General features: G+C 39.4%; 1 protein-coding gene across 1 annotated transcript in view; it reads left to right on the forward strand.

Annotated features, from left to right (window-relative positions):
- BIRC6 (baculoviral IAP repeat containing 6) overlaps positions 1-17,232 on the forward strand; it is a 320,172-nt gene that overhangs the window by 62,420 nt on the left and 240,520 nt on the right. Inside the window, 7 exon segments of the mRNA XM_073338417.2 lie at positions 1,398-1,529; positions 2,696-2,874; positions 5,142-5,272; positions 5,758-5,919; positions 6,026-6,157; positions 6,674-6,771; positions 12,072-12,219. Coding sequence (XP_073194518.1) covers positions 1,398-1,529; positions 2,696-2,874; positions 5,142-5,272; positions 5,758-5,919; positions 6,026-6,157; positions 6,674-6,771; positions 12,072-12,219 — 982 coding nt within the window.

The raw sequence follows: 17,232 nt of genomic DNA on the forward strand, positions 1-17,232 counted from the left end.
ATATCAGGGTTTTTTTTGGCCTCGCTTGTGGCTGACACTGGTATTTTCCGCCTCAACTGGTAAAAATAAAATAAATATTCTATACTCTTATATGAGGCAGCAATTAGAATACAACTTAGATTACATATGCTTATTCCATGATTACCTCTTTTAAAACCGTTTTATACTTCAGGTGGTGGTAATGTGTGTAAAAAGTTTAGTAACTGCAATACTATTTATACTGAGATTCCACTTGAACGTCCTAATAAGGTTCAAAGTGCCCTATTGTGCTAGGTGCTATGCAAATGCATACAAACGTGATTTTTTTCCTCCCTAAGAATTGAGTCTCTCAACTTCATTGTATAAAAGTGCTTACGTCATTCTTCTCTGAAGCTCTTCTGTTGTCTCACTGCTAATATCACCTTTTGTTCTTCTTTTTCCAAAGTTTGTTGTTTGTAATATGACAACTGAAAAATGAGGATTTGCAGTGCGGATGTTGACTGACTCTAACGTCAATAATGGTTTTAGTATTTTTAGAGCCCTGCGTGGATACCACATTTATATCCATGGATATAAAGTGAGTATCCGAGGAGCTGCAAGGGTCTACCAGGAACAAGCAGTGGCGAAAGTAGCTGCATGTCTGGCAGCTGCTTGCAGGAGCCAGCGCTCTGCACAGGCAGCAATTCCAGCATGGCTGAACAGCCCCCAGTCCCACCCACTGGGGTGCGCACCAGGCTCAGCAGCTTGCATGCTCTCAGACTTGTGTGCCCAGGGACAGCTGCTGCTGAGCCTGGTGCCTGCCCCAGTGGGTGGGAGTAGGGACGGTGCAGCCATGCTGGAGGAGCTGTCTGCGTGGGGTGCTGGCTCCTGTGAACAGCGGATGGAAATGCCGCTGCTTTCACTGCTGCCATTCCCAATAGAGCCCTGCAGCTCCTCGGCAGATATAAATTTGGTATCTGCGCAGGGCTCTAAGTATTTGCATTGGAGTGATCCCATCTCCCTCATTTTGGCTTATTTAAATTGACATTTTCATCTGCTGCCAATGAAATCTAACATGAGCTTGTTTTTTTTTAACTAGGACCTGTGATAGTTGTGGCTCAAACAACTATATCAGTTCACCATTCTACAGGCCATAAACTTGTGCAGAATATTGATCTTTCCAGAGCATCAGCTGTGTTACATGTACAGTATATCTGAAAACTGTACTTTAAGAACTTTCTGAAAATTAAAAGTACATAATTTGACTAGAACATGGCTTAGTTATTTCTTAAAAGGTGTCAGCTCACCTAACTTCTACAGTCTAAATTGAAGTTTAATATATATCCATTTAATTTATGAAAATTAATAACTTACTTTGTAACCTTGTCTTATTTGATGAGTCCATATCAATTCTACTTAAATTATGTTGTGTTTTTAAGGTCTTAGGTTGTGTCCATTTTTAGAGGATCATAAAGAAGACATACTATGTGGTCCAGTATGGCTGGCTACTGGACTGGATCTGTCAGGACATGCTGGAATGTTGACATTAACAAGTCCAAAGCTTGTTAAAGGTAAATTAATGTATTACATTGTCTCTCTAAAATGTGAATTACTAGAGTATACCCAATAATTCTGAGTTGAGCAATCTTGGTTAGGATTTATCAGATTAATTTCCCATAAGACCATGTTAATTATGGAACACTTACATAATATAAATCTACAGTAACTCCTCATTTAACGTAGTTATGTTCCTGAAAAATGCAACTTTAAGTGAAAAAATGTTAAGCAAGTCCAATTTCCCCATAAGAATTAATGTAAATAGGGGGGGTTAGGTTCCAGGGAAATTTTTTTTGCTAGACAAAAGACTACACATACACGAAGTTCTAAACAAACAATACTGTACACAGCAATGATGATGATTGTGAAGCTTGGTTGAGGTGGTGAAGTTAGAGGGTGGGATATTTCCCAGGGAATGCCTTACTGCTAAATGATGAACTAGCACTTGGTTGAGCCCTCAAGGGTTAACACATTGTTAATGTAGCCTAACACTCTACAAGGCAGCAGGGAGGGAGGGGGAAGAGAGAGATGTGTATTGCCCCTTTAAGTATGCTGACCCCACTCTAAGTGACCTGCCTTTTCAAGTAGATCAGCAAGCTGAGACAGAAGCTGCTGTACAGAAGTGGGGGGAGGGGATTATCCTGACATTTGCCCCCCTCTACTGCCCCTGCACAGTGAGCAGGAGCCTCCCGGGAGCAGCTCCAAAGCAGAGGGCAGGAGCAGCACATGGCAGTCAGGGGAGGGACACCTGAACTGCCCAGCAGTTGATAGCCTGCTGGGTGGCTGCTGTACAGGGAATTTAGGGGATCAGGGAGCTGATATAGGCTGGTCCACCATGGTTCCAAGCCCCCACCAGCTAGATCCAATGGGCTGCTCTTTCTGCAAGCAATGGACAAAGCAGGCGGCTGCCAAACAAAGTTATAGGGGAGTCTTGCACAACTTTAAATGAGCATGTTCTCTAATTGATCTGCAATGTAACAACATTAACTTGAACAACTTTAAGTGAGGAGTTACTATATGTTTAAATGATTGTTCTTTAATGCCTAGAATTTATACTGAATTACCAAAAAAATACTTACTTAACTCAGATGGTTGTGAATGTTAGCCATCAAATTAAAATCTCTTCAGTTTGATATAGTACAGGTGTAAAAGCTCTTTCCTCCTTTTTGTTTTTTTCTAGGTATGGCTGGGGGCAAGTACCGTTCATTTTTAATCCATGTTAAAGCAGTGAATGACAGAGGAACAGAAGAAATTTGTAATGGTGGAATCCGGCCTGTTGTAAGAATACCATCTCTAAAACCTCAAAGTAGTAAAGGGAATTCTCTTGCGTCACTGTTGGCCAAAGTTGCAGCAGGCAAGGTATTGAATAATTAACATAGTTGCAGCTACATTTTATATATATTAAAGCTTCAGAATCAGTTGTATAAACCCCCATTTTGGAAATGAAAGGTCTCTCTCTACAGTTCCATAAGAGAGTTAAAACAAATCCTAGTGAAATTTTGATTAACTATCTAAGCTTTATACCTACCAGAACTGTAGTTTAGGTATAAAAAAAAAAAGTCCTACATTAAAAGATGGTTATTAAGGCTACAACCTCAAGCACTAAAAAGATAAGAAATACCAGAATTTAGGTTGCCTGCACAACCTTTTTTGAGCTCCCTTGTACCGGCATTATGATAGTCTTTAGTTATATGACCACATGCTATATTTTCCTAACTTGACTTTGCAACCTTTAAGGTTGTTTTAATGTAGGATTTTTGTTTAATTGCCTAGATTAAAAAAAATTTCATCATGTTGACCCATGTTCACCCTCACAAGGGCATCATTAGGGTAGGAACCTTTAGATCCACCACACGGTGATGGAGTAACTGATAGGTTGTCATCCTTCATTTAGATCAGCACGAGAGAGGGATAGGGATAAACCAGTGGGTTTCACAGGTATTTCCTGAAAGCAGAGGTCTGGTGAGTCTTGGAGGAATCTTGGAGCCCATTCCAGGCTTTGTAGGGGAGTGTTCTATAGGGGGCACAGATTCTTCTGCCCATTCCGCTCCAAACATCGCCCCTTTCTGTTCCATCCCTCTAGCTTGTTCCTATCTTCCCCATCCCTGGTGCCTTGTCCTAGTCCTATTGTCTTCACCTAGCCAGCCCCAATTTCTAGTCCTCAGGTTTCTCTTCCCAGTCTACTTGCCCATATAATCCCAGTTCCTCTCCCTATGACTCCTTAACTGATCTGTTGGTTTCTCCTCCACCCTGCCCACATTCCGGGTTCCCATGTGCTCCTGGGCCACTTTCTAGTGTGGTGTTTCTCCCCCCCCCCCCCCCCCCCCCCCCCCCCCCCGGAAACCCCTGCTCCTTATCCCAGTTTTTGTCAGGTTAAAGTCATTCTTTCTGGTTCCCAGTCTCCTTGCCCAGACAGTCTTTCTCTCCTAACTGCAAATCCCAGTCCCATTTCCTCCTTCTCCTCCTCCTTTTCCTGTCACAGCATCAATTCCTTTTCCTCATGGCTTTTTGTCCCAGCTTATTCTGTCTTTACCCCTTTGCAGGTCTGGCTCTTGATTCCTCTGTGTTTGAATTAGGTAGCTTCATCGTCCATGCTGCCAGGCCATGGAGAGCACAGGAGAGACAGATCTGCATGCTGTCAGTTCAGGTGCCCAGACCTGGCACAGCCAGCCCAAGTCCAGAGCTGCAGTTGCAGGGAAAGTCTGCCTTAGCCCCTGGATGAAGTGGGGTTTTCACAGGGACAGCAAGAGTCAGAAGGCCATCTCTTGTCGAATTTCAAGCCCCTGCTCCAAAGCATGAGGGCACTAGAGCTTGAAAAAGTTGATGATGCTAGAATTTAACATGGGCAAAGCAACATATTCTTCCCTCATCTCATTCTCAGGAAACAGCTGATTAGTCTTGGCTGAATTTTTTCAAAAAAACGCACCCTGAAGCAAACACCTAACATGGAAAACTTTAACACAGATGATTAAAGTTTGGCAGTTATAAGCAGTTGGCAGTGGTGTCTCACAATGGGAAATTTCAGGCAGATTTAATAATAAGCAAGGCTGTCAGCTCCACCTATAATATATAATCAAATTGCTCTGAGATCTGACCAGATTCTCATACGTTGTTCAAGTATTCAGTCTGTCTGAACTGTTGTCTAGCTTAGATTTTTTTTTTTTGGGCAGGGGGGCCATTGTCAATCTTACAGTGCCAATGACATGCATGGCCCTCAGTAAATAAGCTACTTGAAATTACCCCTCAACTTTTACCCCAATACAGCAGTTAAAATAAGCTAGGAATCTCCTTCCTTTGGTTCCCAAACTGAAACATTCCACAATCACCGAAAAGCCAGAGCTTTTTCAACTGAGGGTTTTTACTTTTGGAACTTACTCCTCTTTATAGTCTGTCACACTTTGAGTCTAGGGATCTTTAGGGCACAAATGAAACTTGTTTAGCTTAGTTATTAGCTTAAAAATAAAGCTAGAATACACTTATTGTCTATACAGTACCATTAACAAGTAATAGATATTTCAGAATTTAGATTACCCAGCACTTTCATCTGAACAAGATGCATAAATGAAAGAATCATGAGTGCTGTAACTCTTGAAACCAATGTTTTTGGTTTTTTTCTGACCTGTCAGGAAAAGTCATCCAATAAAATTGAAGCCAGCAATTCTTCAAGAAAATCAGACAATCTGAGAGGCTGCGACTTACTTCAAGAGGTCTCTGTAACTATTCGAAGATTTAAAAAAACTTCTGTTTCAAAGGAAAGGTTAGTCCTGTCTCTCTGTAAACATGTTTTACTTAAATGTTTAGGTTTTTAACTTCATTATTTATGGCAAATTATAATCTGAAAGTTGGTATTTGTTGCTAAATTTAGTTGACAGGAAAATGATTAAAAAATTTAAAATGGTCATATATGGGTCTTAAATCTTCATACTGTGTAAATTGTAATGGATATCAAAAATTGATATTTTCACTTAAAGAATACCATAAATGTGTATGCTTAAACATATTCTGGTAGTGAGAAATTTTTCTGGCCTTCAAATGCAAATGTAACTAGCAGGGATTTGTGTTGCAGTGCTGTAAACTAGATGATTGAAATGAATCAGACTTCACTTTTTGAGGAAAAATCTTTCCCCATTCTTAGCTCATAGGTTGCCCAGTTTTTAAACAAAACTTAGCATTGGCACTAAGAGTATCAGTTTTACTTGAACAGTTGAACTTTTTTTCTGTTACTAATCTCTTCTTCTTTAGAGTTCAACGCTGTGCCATGTTACAGTTTTCAGAGTTCCATGAAAAACTTCTTAGCACACTTTGCAAAAAGACAGATGATGGTCTGACCACAGAACACGCTCAAAGCCTTGTGTTAGACACCTTGTGTTGGCTGGCAGGAGTGCAGTCAAATGGACCTGGCAGGTAGAAGAGAGATTTCAATTAAATGCATGTAGTTATTCTTCAGTATCAAATTTTCTAAATATAAAAGCTTATATAATTCTCCAAAGTACTTTTTTTTTTTTAACAGCTCAAAGGATGGGAATGAGAGCCTACTTTCTAAAACACGTAAATGTCTTTCTGATATAGTACGTGTGTGCTTCTTTGAAGCAGGTCGGAGCATAGCCCACAAATGTGCACGGTTTCTAGCACTATGCATAAGGTTGGTGAAACACATGTTCTGAGGCTAATTCTATTTAGAGTTTACTTGTTATTCCTTGTAGTTAAATGTGCAAAATAATTTTATGTGGTGGGAGTTAGAAAAGTTAATATACTAGCCATTCACATGGGAATACATATGCTCAGGTATGTTTACAAGGGAAGTAAGCCTCTCTCAACTAATTTTATTTTCCCCTAGTGGAAACATGTTTACAACTGGGGGGAGGGATAGCTCAGTGGTTTGAGCATTGGCCTGCTAAACCCAGGGTTGTAAGTTCAGTCGTTGAGGGGGCCATTTAGGGATCTGGGGCAAAAATTGGGGATTGGTCCTGCTTTGAGCAGGGGGGTGGACTAGAGGTTCCTGAGGTCCCTTCCAACCCTGATATTCTATGATTCTATGATTGATCACTAACTCCTTAGAACATTTAATGCAGTGGTATCATAATGCTTAGGGACTACAAGAAGAATGAAATATGAACTTTCATAGATCGTTTGTTTGTTTGTTTGTTTTCTTTGATAGTAATGGCAAATGTGACCCAAGTCAGCAGGGATTTGGATCTGTTCTTCTGAAGGCTTTGCTTGGCAATATATCTTTTCTACCTGCTGCTGCAACTGGTGGTATGTATAAAATATTTTTGCTGTCATAGGCATATTGTATACTTATACTAGATATGTTTTCCCTCACTCCTGTTTGATAGAAGAACAAGTTCTATTTGATTAGTATCGATTGCTTTTTGCCAAGCCTGTGAAATACCCATGTATTAATGTTCCATTTCATAAGCATGCCTCTTCTATTTAAATTAGTTTAGAGACTGATTTTTATGAAGTTGTTTTCTAAAGCAGAATGCCTAGTGTTACCAACAAGTGTTTGATTTAATAATTAGAGAGATCTCAGGATCACTTAGCTTGATTTGATTTATTTAGATAACTAGTTAATTAGACAGCCCATAAGAGTGTAGTTACCACAGTCTGAGAACCAGTCCTAGATCCAGTGACAAGTTGCTTGCACTCTTTGGTTGGTTCATGGGTCAACAGGCTCCCCTTGTAACTGTAAAATTAATTTTAATGACACTCATGTAATTACAAGCAAAAAAGCTGTAAGCAAAGTAGAAGAATGGCCATGCTGGGTCAGACCAAAGGTCCATCTAGCCCAGAATCCCGTCTTTCGACAGTGGCCAATGCCAGGTGCTCCTGAGGGAATGAACAGAACAGGTAATCATCAAGTGATCCATCCCCTGTCCCCCATTCCTTGGTTCTGGCAAACAGAGGCTAGGGACACCATCCCTGCCCATCCTGGCTAATAGCCATTGATGAACCTATCCTCCATTAATTTATCTAATTCTTTTTTGAACCCTGTTATAGTCTTGGCCTTCATAACATCCTCTGGCAAGGAGTTCTACAGGTTGATTGTGCATTGTGTGAATAAATATTTCCTTGTGTTTTTTTTAAACCTGTTGCCTATTAATTTAATTTGGTGGCTCCTTTTTCTTGTGTTATGAGAAGGAGTAAATAATACTTTACTTTCACCACACCAGTCATGATTTTATGGACCTCTATCATATCCCCCCTTAGTAGTCTCTTTTCCAAGATGAAAAGTCCCAGTCTTATTAATCTCTCCTCATATGGCATCCGTGCCGTACCCCTAATAATATTTGTTGCCCTTTTCTGAACCTTTTCCACATCCAGTATATCTTTTTTTGAGATGGGGTGACCACATCTCCACGTAGTATTCAAGATGTGGGTGTACCATGGATTTCTGTAGAGGCAATATGATATTTTCTGTCTTATTATCTATCCCTTTCTTAATGATTTCCAACATTCTGTTAGCTTTTTTGACTGCCGCTGCATATTGAGTGGATGTTTTCGACAACTGTCCTCAATGACTCCAAGATCTTTCTTGAGAGGTAACAGTTAATTTAGACCCCATCATTTTATATGTATAGTTAGGATTATGTTTTCCAGTGTGCATTACTTAGCATTTATCAACCTTGAATTTCATCTGCCATTTAGTTGCCCAGTCACCCAGTTTTGAGAGATCCTTTTATAGTTCTTCATGGTCTGCCTGGGACTTAACTATCTTGAGTAGTTTTGTATCATCTGCAGATTTTGCCACCTCACTGTTTATCCCTTTTTCCAGATCATTTATGAATATGTTAAATAGGACTGGGCCAAGAACAGACCTCTGGAGGACACCACTATTTACCTCTCTCCATTCTGAAAACGGACCATTTATTCCTAACCTTTGGTTCCTAAATTTTAATCAGTTACCAATACATGAGAGAACCATGACAGCTTACTTTGCTTAAGAGTCTTTGGTGAGGGTCCACTGGATTCCCCCTTGTCCATATGCTTGTTGGCCCCCTCAAAGAATTCTAGTAGATTGGTGAGGCATGATTTCCCTTTACAAAAACTATGTTGACTATTCCCCAACAATTTATGTTCATCTATGTGTCGGACAATTTTGTTCTTTATGATAGTTTCAACCAGTTTGCCGGGTACTGACGTTTGGCTTGCAGGCCTGTAATTGCTGGGGTCACCTCTGGAGCCCTTTTTAAAAACTGGCATCACATTAGCTATCCTCCAGTCATTTGGTACAGAAGCTGATTTAAATGATAGGTTACAGACTACAGTTAGTAGTCCTGCAATTTCACATTTGAGTTCCTTCAGAACTCTTGGGTGAATACCATCAGGTTCTGGAGACTAATTATATTTTTACACTTCATTTGCCAGAGTTTACGCTCCTTTCTATTTTCCTCACTAGGATTTAACTTCCACTTTTTAAAGGATTCCTTTTTGCCCCTCACTGCTTCTTTTACTTTATTGTTTAGCCACGGTGGCTCTTTTTTGGTTCTCTTACTATGTTTTTTAATTTGGGGTATACGTTTAAGTTGAGCTTTTATTATGGTGTCTTTAAAAAGTTTCCATGCAGCTTACAGGGATTTTACTTTTGGTGCTGTACCTTTTTGATTTCTGTTTAACTAAACTCCTCATTTTTGTGTAGTTCCCCTTTCTGAAATTAAATGCTACAGTGTTGGGCTGCTGTGGTGTTTTTCCCGCCACCTGGGTGTTAAATTTAATTGTTAGGTCACTGTTACCAAGTGGTCCAGCTATATTCACCTCTTGGACCTGATCCTCTGCTCCACTTAGGACTAAATCAAGAATTGCCTCTCCTCTTGTGGGTTCCAGGACTAGCTGCTCCAAGAAGCAGTCATTTACGGTGTCGAGAAACTTTATCTCTGCATCCTGTCCTGAGGTGATATGTACCCAGTCAATATGAGAAGTTGAAATCCCCCATTATTATTGAACTTTTTATTTTAATAGCCTTTCTAATCTCCCGGAGCATTTCACCTTCACTATCACCATCCTGGTCAGGTGGTCAGTAATATATCCCTACTGCTATATTCTTCTTCTTCTTCTTCAAGCATGGAATTACTACCTGCAACCTTTGCACCAGACAGGCAAGTCACCATGCGATTCTCCTGGTCATCACAAACCCAGCTATCTGTTTCTAATGATCGAATTGCCCATTACTAATACCTGTCTCTTCCTAATAACTGGAGTTCCCTCCCCTGGAGAGGTATCCTCAGTACGAGAGGATACCACATCATCATCTGGAAGGAGGGTCCCAACTATGGGATCATTTCCCTCTGCTCCAGTTGGATGTTCTCTTTCCCTGAGGCTTTCATCCTCCTCAACAGCAGAGAGGCTGTCAGTCCGGGGGTGGGACCATTCTACTGTGTCCTGGAAAGTCTCATCTGTGTACCTCTCTGTCTCCCTTAGCTCCTTTAGTTCAGCCACCCTGGTCTCCAAAGCCTGTACATGATCTCTGAGGGCCAGGAGCTCCTTGCACTGAATGCACACACATGCCACCTGCCCATAGGGCAGGTAATCCTCCATGCTACATTGGGTGTAATAAACTGGGTAGCCCCCGCTCTATTGCTCGACTTCTGCTGCATTCTCTTCTTACTTCTGCAGCTGGTTCCTTTGTTGTTTTTTTGTTATCGGGGAATGTTTTTTAGCTTCAGTTTAAAGATGTTTAAGGAATGTTAAGTGTATGTAACACCCCCCCACCGCCCTCACAACTCCCTTGCAAAACTCCCATTAGCCGTTCCTGTTCACTAGCTCCTCTGCTTGCTTAGGAGCGGGCTTTTTAAAGCCCTGGTCTTTCTGAGTAGCCCCGCCCACTGGTTAAGGGTTGATGGGTGCTAAATGGCTTAGGGATCAAAGTCTTGTTAAGAAGCTCTCAGCCTTGCCTAGCAGGCCGCTAGGCTCAGCACCCACACAGTCAGCACACGGTCCCCCAAACAAACAGACCACATGGTGTATTTCAGTTCATCAGCAAGCACACCACAACAAACACAAACACTCACACAACAGACAACAAACTTACCCCAAGGGTCACATAACCTCTCCTCCTCACCTGGAGAAGTCCCTCACAAAACTCCCCTGTTAGCTGCTCCTGTCTGTCTAACACTAAATAATTTAGTTAAAATTACATAACTAGCAAATAAAGCATGTGTTTGAATTTTTGCTTTTTAGCCATATATCTTAAGTGGCAAAATAGAATTACTGCAGTAACTGTAACTATTTATTTGTAACAAAATCGAAGCCTTAAAGGTTACTTCTGTCCAAGTGTATAAGATTAAAATGTCAAAGTCTTCATCATGTGTTAACTAATTTAGATTTTCCTTTGCTTTTTTTCATACCCATGTCATACAGCTTGGCAACTGTAACTGTTCTAGTTGCTGAGGTAAAAGACATTTTGAAAATATAGGTATGAGGATAGCTAATGTAAGAAAAATGCATTGGAATGAATGGAATTAAGTTAATGTAATGTACATAAAATTCCATGAAACATTGTTCCAAAAACCAAAATCTAACATTTGATTTTCTAATAACTTAACCTCCTTGACCAAGTTAATTGTCAAGAAACATAGTTCTTAAGGTAAAAAACGAAACAACCCCCTCCCCCCCCAAAAAAACAACAAAAACCAAAAACCCAACAACTTAATGCTTTGTGTGCTGAAACAGCATTATCTTTAATAACTGTGGCTGGCTTACTCTCTCTACAGTGTAAACAGTACTCTTAAGGAAGAATCGTACACACCTAGTTGCAGAACACGAGCATAAATCATGTACGCATTAGAAAGAGACAACATTGATATATAGTGTTGCTATGTAAATAAAACATGGTTGTATGTTTCTCTCTCCTGATGTCCTGAATATATAGTTTTTCTAATTATGGCATACTATACAACTAATCATGAGACAATATATATAGTATATAATATATACAACATATGAGACGAGGTAATATATATATTATATATATATATATATGGCATAATTAGAAAAACTGAGCAACTGTTATACAAAAAAGAGAAAAGGGTCAGTTATATCAAATGTTAATTTTCTATGTCTGTGAATTAATGAACAGTAATATAACTTTAATATACTATTTCTTTTTAATGGTTATTGTTTCTAACTAAGGCAATACTGGTGTTTTGTATATACTAATGTTACTTGCTGTAGCAATCTTATTTTTAAAGTTAACTTCTTTTAGTATGGGAATGTTTCTAAAGGGATTGTTTAACAGATAGTTACACACTTACACTATAAATTTAATGAGTATTACTTTGACTCTACTATGTTAACTGAACTACTTTAATACAAACATTTTCCTGGGAACTTCCTTTTCTTGAATTCTAAAGTTGAGCTGATGTAAAATTCTGTTGGAGGTTAAAATACTTGAATAATACAAAATGCTAGAATTTTTTAGGAAGTGACTGTTTTTACATTTCATTATCTATATTATGATACTTAAATTTTTGCCATTTTTGTTAATTAATTTTGAGCTTTTTTTGAATGCAACGTTAGCCATATTTCTGTTGAATTGAAATTCCTGTTCCCATCTTTAGGATCTGTGTATTGGTATTTTGTATTGCTGAATTATGTGAAGGATGAAGATTTGGCTGGATGCAGTACAGCTTGTGCATCCTTGCTAACTGCTGTGTCCAGACAGTTACAGGACCGGCTAACACCTATGGAAGCTTTACTTCAAACAAGGTATTGAGAGGAAAATATGTACTTGTATGAACATTTTCTTGTAAGCATGCTGTTTACTCAAATTAAAAAAAAAAGTTTATGGTATTTTGAATGATCTTAGACACTGTCAAGTAACTTTTTAAAATTTGTTTCTTTCCATGATTTGTAGTATTGGTACAAGTATGATCTGGCTTTTTTCTTCTGATCTTAATTTTTGTGTGTGTTTTTGAAAAGTTGAAATGAACATGGCTGTTCAACAGATTCATTTTGCAATATTTTGTTTTATGAGCAAGCATTGATTAACACAGTTCTGGGAAATGTTATTTAACTGGTGCAGAGACAAGACGGGAATTAGGTAATTGTGTCTGTTTAAAGTGTGCAAATACAAATACATGTTGTGTGATATTTTATGCAATGCATCTGTTCACCAGCAACTCTCAAACTCAATACGGACCAAAGGATTTCCTATTTTGAGTGTGTGAAAGTAAGCCATACTTCGGCTTTACAGAATTCGACTTTTAATTTTTCTAATTTCAACAGATAATATCAATTTGTTTATTTTAAAGCATTTTAAAAGATTTTTACCTATTTACATTTTCACAGTTGGGGGAAATTAGAGTGGGGTCAGACAACAATTAGTAGTCATTCAGATTCAAAAAGTTAAAACTTTATAATTGTTTACGCAAATTGTCATCATTGCTTGTCAAAATATGCAGAGTCAATCCCTTTAAACTCTAAGTTCCCAAGCATCATTTCCCCCCACCCCTTTTCCGATCTGTAAATTTCAATTATTGATGGAAATATTTTTTGATCTGTTTCTATGTGTGTAAGGTGAAATCAATGTTTATGGACATTTACCGATTTAAAAAATGGAATCCTTCCAGCCTGTGTATACTGCTATAAATTGGGGAGTGCCACAGGACCCTGCAAACTCTTGCAATTTATTCCTGAGTCCACCATATTTTTAAAGTGCTGGTACCAAAGGACAAATTCCTGGACTGACTCCCTGGAAAAATGGGTCCATGTATAAATTAAACAGAAATACTATTCCAGGCTGTGGTAGTGATCGATCTCTTGAACTAAACAGACCAATCTGGTCAACTTCTGGAGAGCGTGGGAGGGATATCAAGGAAACTGGTGTTGGCAATTCCATAAGTTGCACTTTCCTTTACCCCATTCTGGTGCTATGGAGCCCTGTACTGTTGGAGGTACTTCTTGCAGACTGTGAAAATTGTGGTTTGTTTTACCACTATGTTAGTAAAGCTTATTAAAAACGTGAAGGGTTTGAATAGAGGAGGAATTACAGAGGATCCTGAGTCTCTAGATGGAAATCTGTAAATCCCCCAGGCTGGCACTTAAAGGGATATAACCTTGAAATCTGGTCAGTTAAGACAGAATTAGTTTCAGGCATTATACCTACATCTGGGTCCTCACCAACTCTTCCCCCCCCCCCCCCCCCGAATGAAATTGACCAGTATTTCATATGTAGTGTAGTTGTAGCCATGTCAGTCTCAGGATATTAGACACACAAGGTGGGTGAGGTAATATCTTTTATTGGACCAGTCTCTGTTGGTGAGAGACTAGCTTTCAAGCTACCCAGAGCTGAAGAAGAGCTCTGTGTTCTTCAAAAGCTTGTCTCCTTTACCAGTAAAAGATGTTACCTCACCCACCTTGTCTCTCTAGACAGTATTTTGTCAAAGAAAGTAAATTGGAAAATCAGAAAAATATTTTTTTCAATATTAGATATTAACTTGTAACAAAAGGAGATAAAATATAAATACAATGACTTCTTTAGTTTGACACTGTCACTTTAAGGTTCCAGACTCTCATTCAATCTGGTAGTTGAGCTGTTCCTTAGAAGTAGGCGCTGTTCTTACTCAGTGCTTACAAGCATTCTATTACTGTGGTTTAACAGGAACTGGGAGGGGGCATTGAAACATCAGTTCTCTTTTCTTGTCATCTCAACATCAAACTACTGTAATGTATGATACTTGGGGCTGCATCTGGAGATTAAAGTTAGAGAAGAACATGACTGACTGCATGTCAGGCAGAGCTTCATGAAGAGAGCTCGTTGTTGGGTGAAAAACAAGATCCACTTCAATGTAGGTTTAAACAGTGTCTTTTAGCCTTCATTTGGTATGTTTTAAGACAATGCTGTTATCACCAATGAATTACATATATACGAAAAACAGCTAAGGCAAGAAAGAGAATTGATCAAGTTACCTCTCCTGGGGACAGGGCAACTCTTGTCAAATCTCTGATCGCTGCTGTGTTCTTCCCCTCTGTCTTCTCCGCTTTCTTGTAAATCACCTATTTTTTATCTCTTATTCCATAATTTTGCAAAGACTCAGCTTATCCAGTAACCTCATCTGTGTACCTATCTATTCTAACCCACCCCCCCAACTAAAACATTCTCATGCATAAACCCCAGTAACTAACCTAAACTAATATGTTTTTGCTTATCCCACTAAAACTTACTTTCATCTGTCTACTTATGTCATCTGTTTTCTGCTGTCATCATCTCTGGCTTAATCTGGTTGTTTTTATCTTATGACTCTGTTTTTGTGGCTTTGAGTTTTTATTGCTTAGCTTGTTTTCTTAGGAGGGGCTCGTGGGCACCTGAAGTTGTTAAAAATTATTTCATGACACTCTGCTTTACCCTGCTCTTTAGTCAGACCAAGGTTTTTTGCAAATAAATTGCACAGACCATGTTTCCTGGTTTACACAACTCTGAAACGGTTTCAGCTAAATTCTGAAATGCTGTATTAGCAGAAACACATACAAAAGCAAAAATTCCTTCATGTTTTCTTAACTAGAATATTCATTTCTTTAACATTATTGAGTATATATATATATTTGATTAACACAAGTCATTACACAGCTTTCTAACACCATGCTAGTGATGCTCTGTGATCTGTGCATGCTGCCTGTTAGTTTCTAATAAGTGTTTGTTTAAGGTACTAGTTTTAACCTAAAAGCCTTAGATGTCCAGGGACCCTGTTACCTGAGACCATCTCTCTTCCTTTCCAATACCTCTGCAGTTGAGATGAGCTAAGGAACAACAGCAGAAGCATCTTTCTCATCACGTGTACAGATATCACAGCCTTTGTTATGAGCTGATTACTCTGCTCCTTGGCATTCCCTGTGTGACTTTATCTATTAATCAAGGCAAACTTCCTGCCTTTTTCTCCTTTTGAGATTTCACACCCATCATGTACAGTTCACATGTTATGAAATGTGTATAAAACATAACTGCTTCTATATTTAAAAATTAGAAAAAGGTTTTTCCTACTGACTTATTTGTAGAATGCTGCATGTTTACAAAGGTAAAGGTGAGTGTAATGGTATGTATTTAAATTGAACAAAATATGAAATGTCGTCTTTGTAGTCTTCTAGGAGTCCCTTCAAATTATTGAGGTTAATGTGTTTGCATGGTCTCCCCTTCTCTCCCACACTCTTAAATAATTGAAGTCAAATCATCAGGAAAAATGTGTGATGTGTAGCCACATGCTTTTTTTTTATAAATAAGATGACAACCACTGGTAAATTTTTCACTAAGGAGCATTTTATGGAGTATATGTTCGATAGTATTCAGTCTCTACAACTTCTGTGCTCTGTTTTTTCTCATCACTGCCATCAGATGGCATAATACTTGATAATCATGTAGAAGCAGGTGTTCATTTAAATTAATGCTAGCTTCCTATTGTCTCTGAGTGAGCAGATACACTTTTGGTGACTAGCTACTGCCATGGGAAAAAGCCGCATGAGTAAATGCTTGAGAAGGGATAGATGAAGTGTGGATGTTACATATCTCTCTTGAGCTGCTGAAGAATGTATGGGGGGATGGGGGAGAGAAATGACTGTATCACATAGGTAGCCATCAACTATCTCCTCAACCCTACTTCAGCTGAACCTTGCATGAGCTGTTAAACCTCTCCAATATCTCCAAAGTACTCCAGACTCTCTCCACTATCACTGCTGTTTTGATCCTCTGAATGACTCAACATTGCCTAGCATTAGATCAGAGTTAAATATCATGTGGTCTTAGCTTCTGGGGTGTCTCCTTTTCCCAAGCATTAGAAAGTACCAAATGATATTTTAAAACATTTCACATATGTAGCCACAACATAATGTTCTTGTCAGGAGATGCAGCTTTTTTTGTTCCCATGCTACACCTGTTGATGACTACTTTTTCCATTAGGCAAATCAGTGCAATGACTTTATCAATGCTAGCGTCATCCCAAAGGAGAAAGACTTGTGCCATTGTAAAAGGACCTCATGATGTCCTCTTTGATAGCGGACATCTGTCCATGCAAAAGTATGGTGGTCTGACTTTTGGGGCTATGTGGAACAGTACATGTAGAGACCGTGGATGACCGTATGATGATCATAGCCAGTTCAACATGTTTAGTATGGATATCTCCTTCACTACCACCTACTTCATGTGGTGAAGCTCTCAGAGCACAGACTGGTCAGTTTCACCACTGATATTCAGTAATGGGCAGGGATGAAACTTGTAAGAATCATGTCAATTTCAGTCAACAGTTGCCAGGGTTCCAGAGTTTCTGGCATGGCAGAGATGCTGTGCTGATTGCCTTGGAATCAGGGATGCTGGTGCTTCCAGGATTCATGGGCAGTCCGTGGAGGCTGAAAGTCTTGAGGGTCCCCAGACTTGGGGCAATCCCTGTGATGGGGTGCCTTACAGCTGTGGACCCTTGAAGCCTGTCCCAGGATTTCCAGACTCCCAGGCCAGCTGATTCCCTGAGTTTGCCCAACTCTTGGGGTAATGGGCTGTGAGAGTTGGGAAGCCTGAGGGTCCGTAGCTCCTTTACAGTCTGTATGGCAGCACTGTCCCAAAATTGTGGACTCTGGGGTTCAGGCTCAAAGGTAAACCTTTAAGTGGGCTGCTGAGGAGCTAGGCAGGCAAGCTGGCAGGCAAGTTTTGAAATCTCGCCTAGGTACTGTTGGAAGATTAGTCAAAATCTACGTGTTTCTGCACAACGTTTAGCTTTCAGTGAATTGCCATTTTTCTGA

Source organism: Lepidochelys kempii, chromosome 3, assembly GCF_965140285.1.
Source record: "Lepidochelys kempii isolate rLepKem1 chromosome 3, rLepKem1.hap1, whole genome shotgun sequence".
Lineage (NCBI taxonomy): Eukaryota > Metazoa > Chordata > Testudines > Cheloniidae > Lepidochelys > Lepidochelys kempii.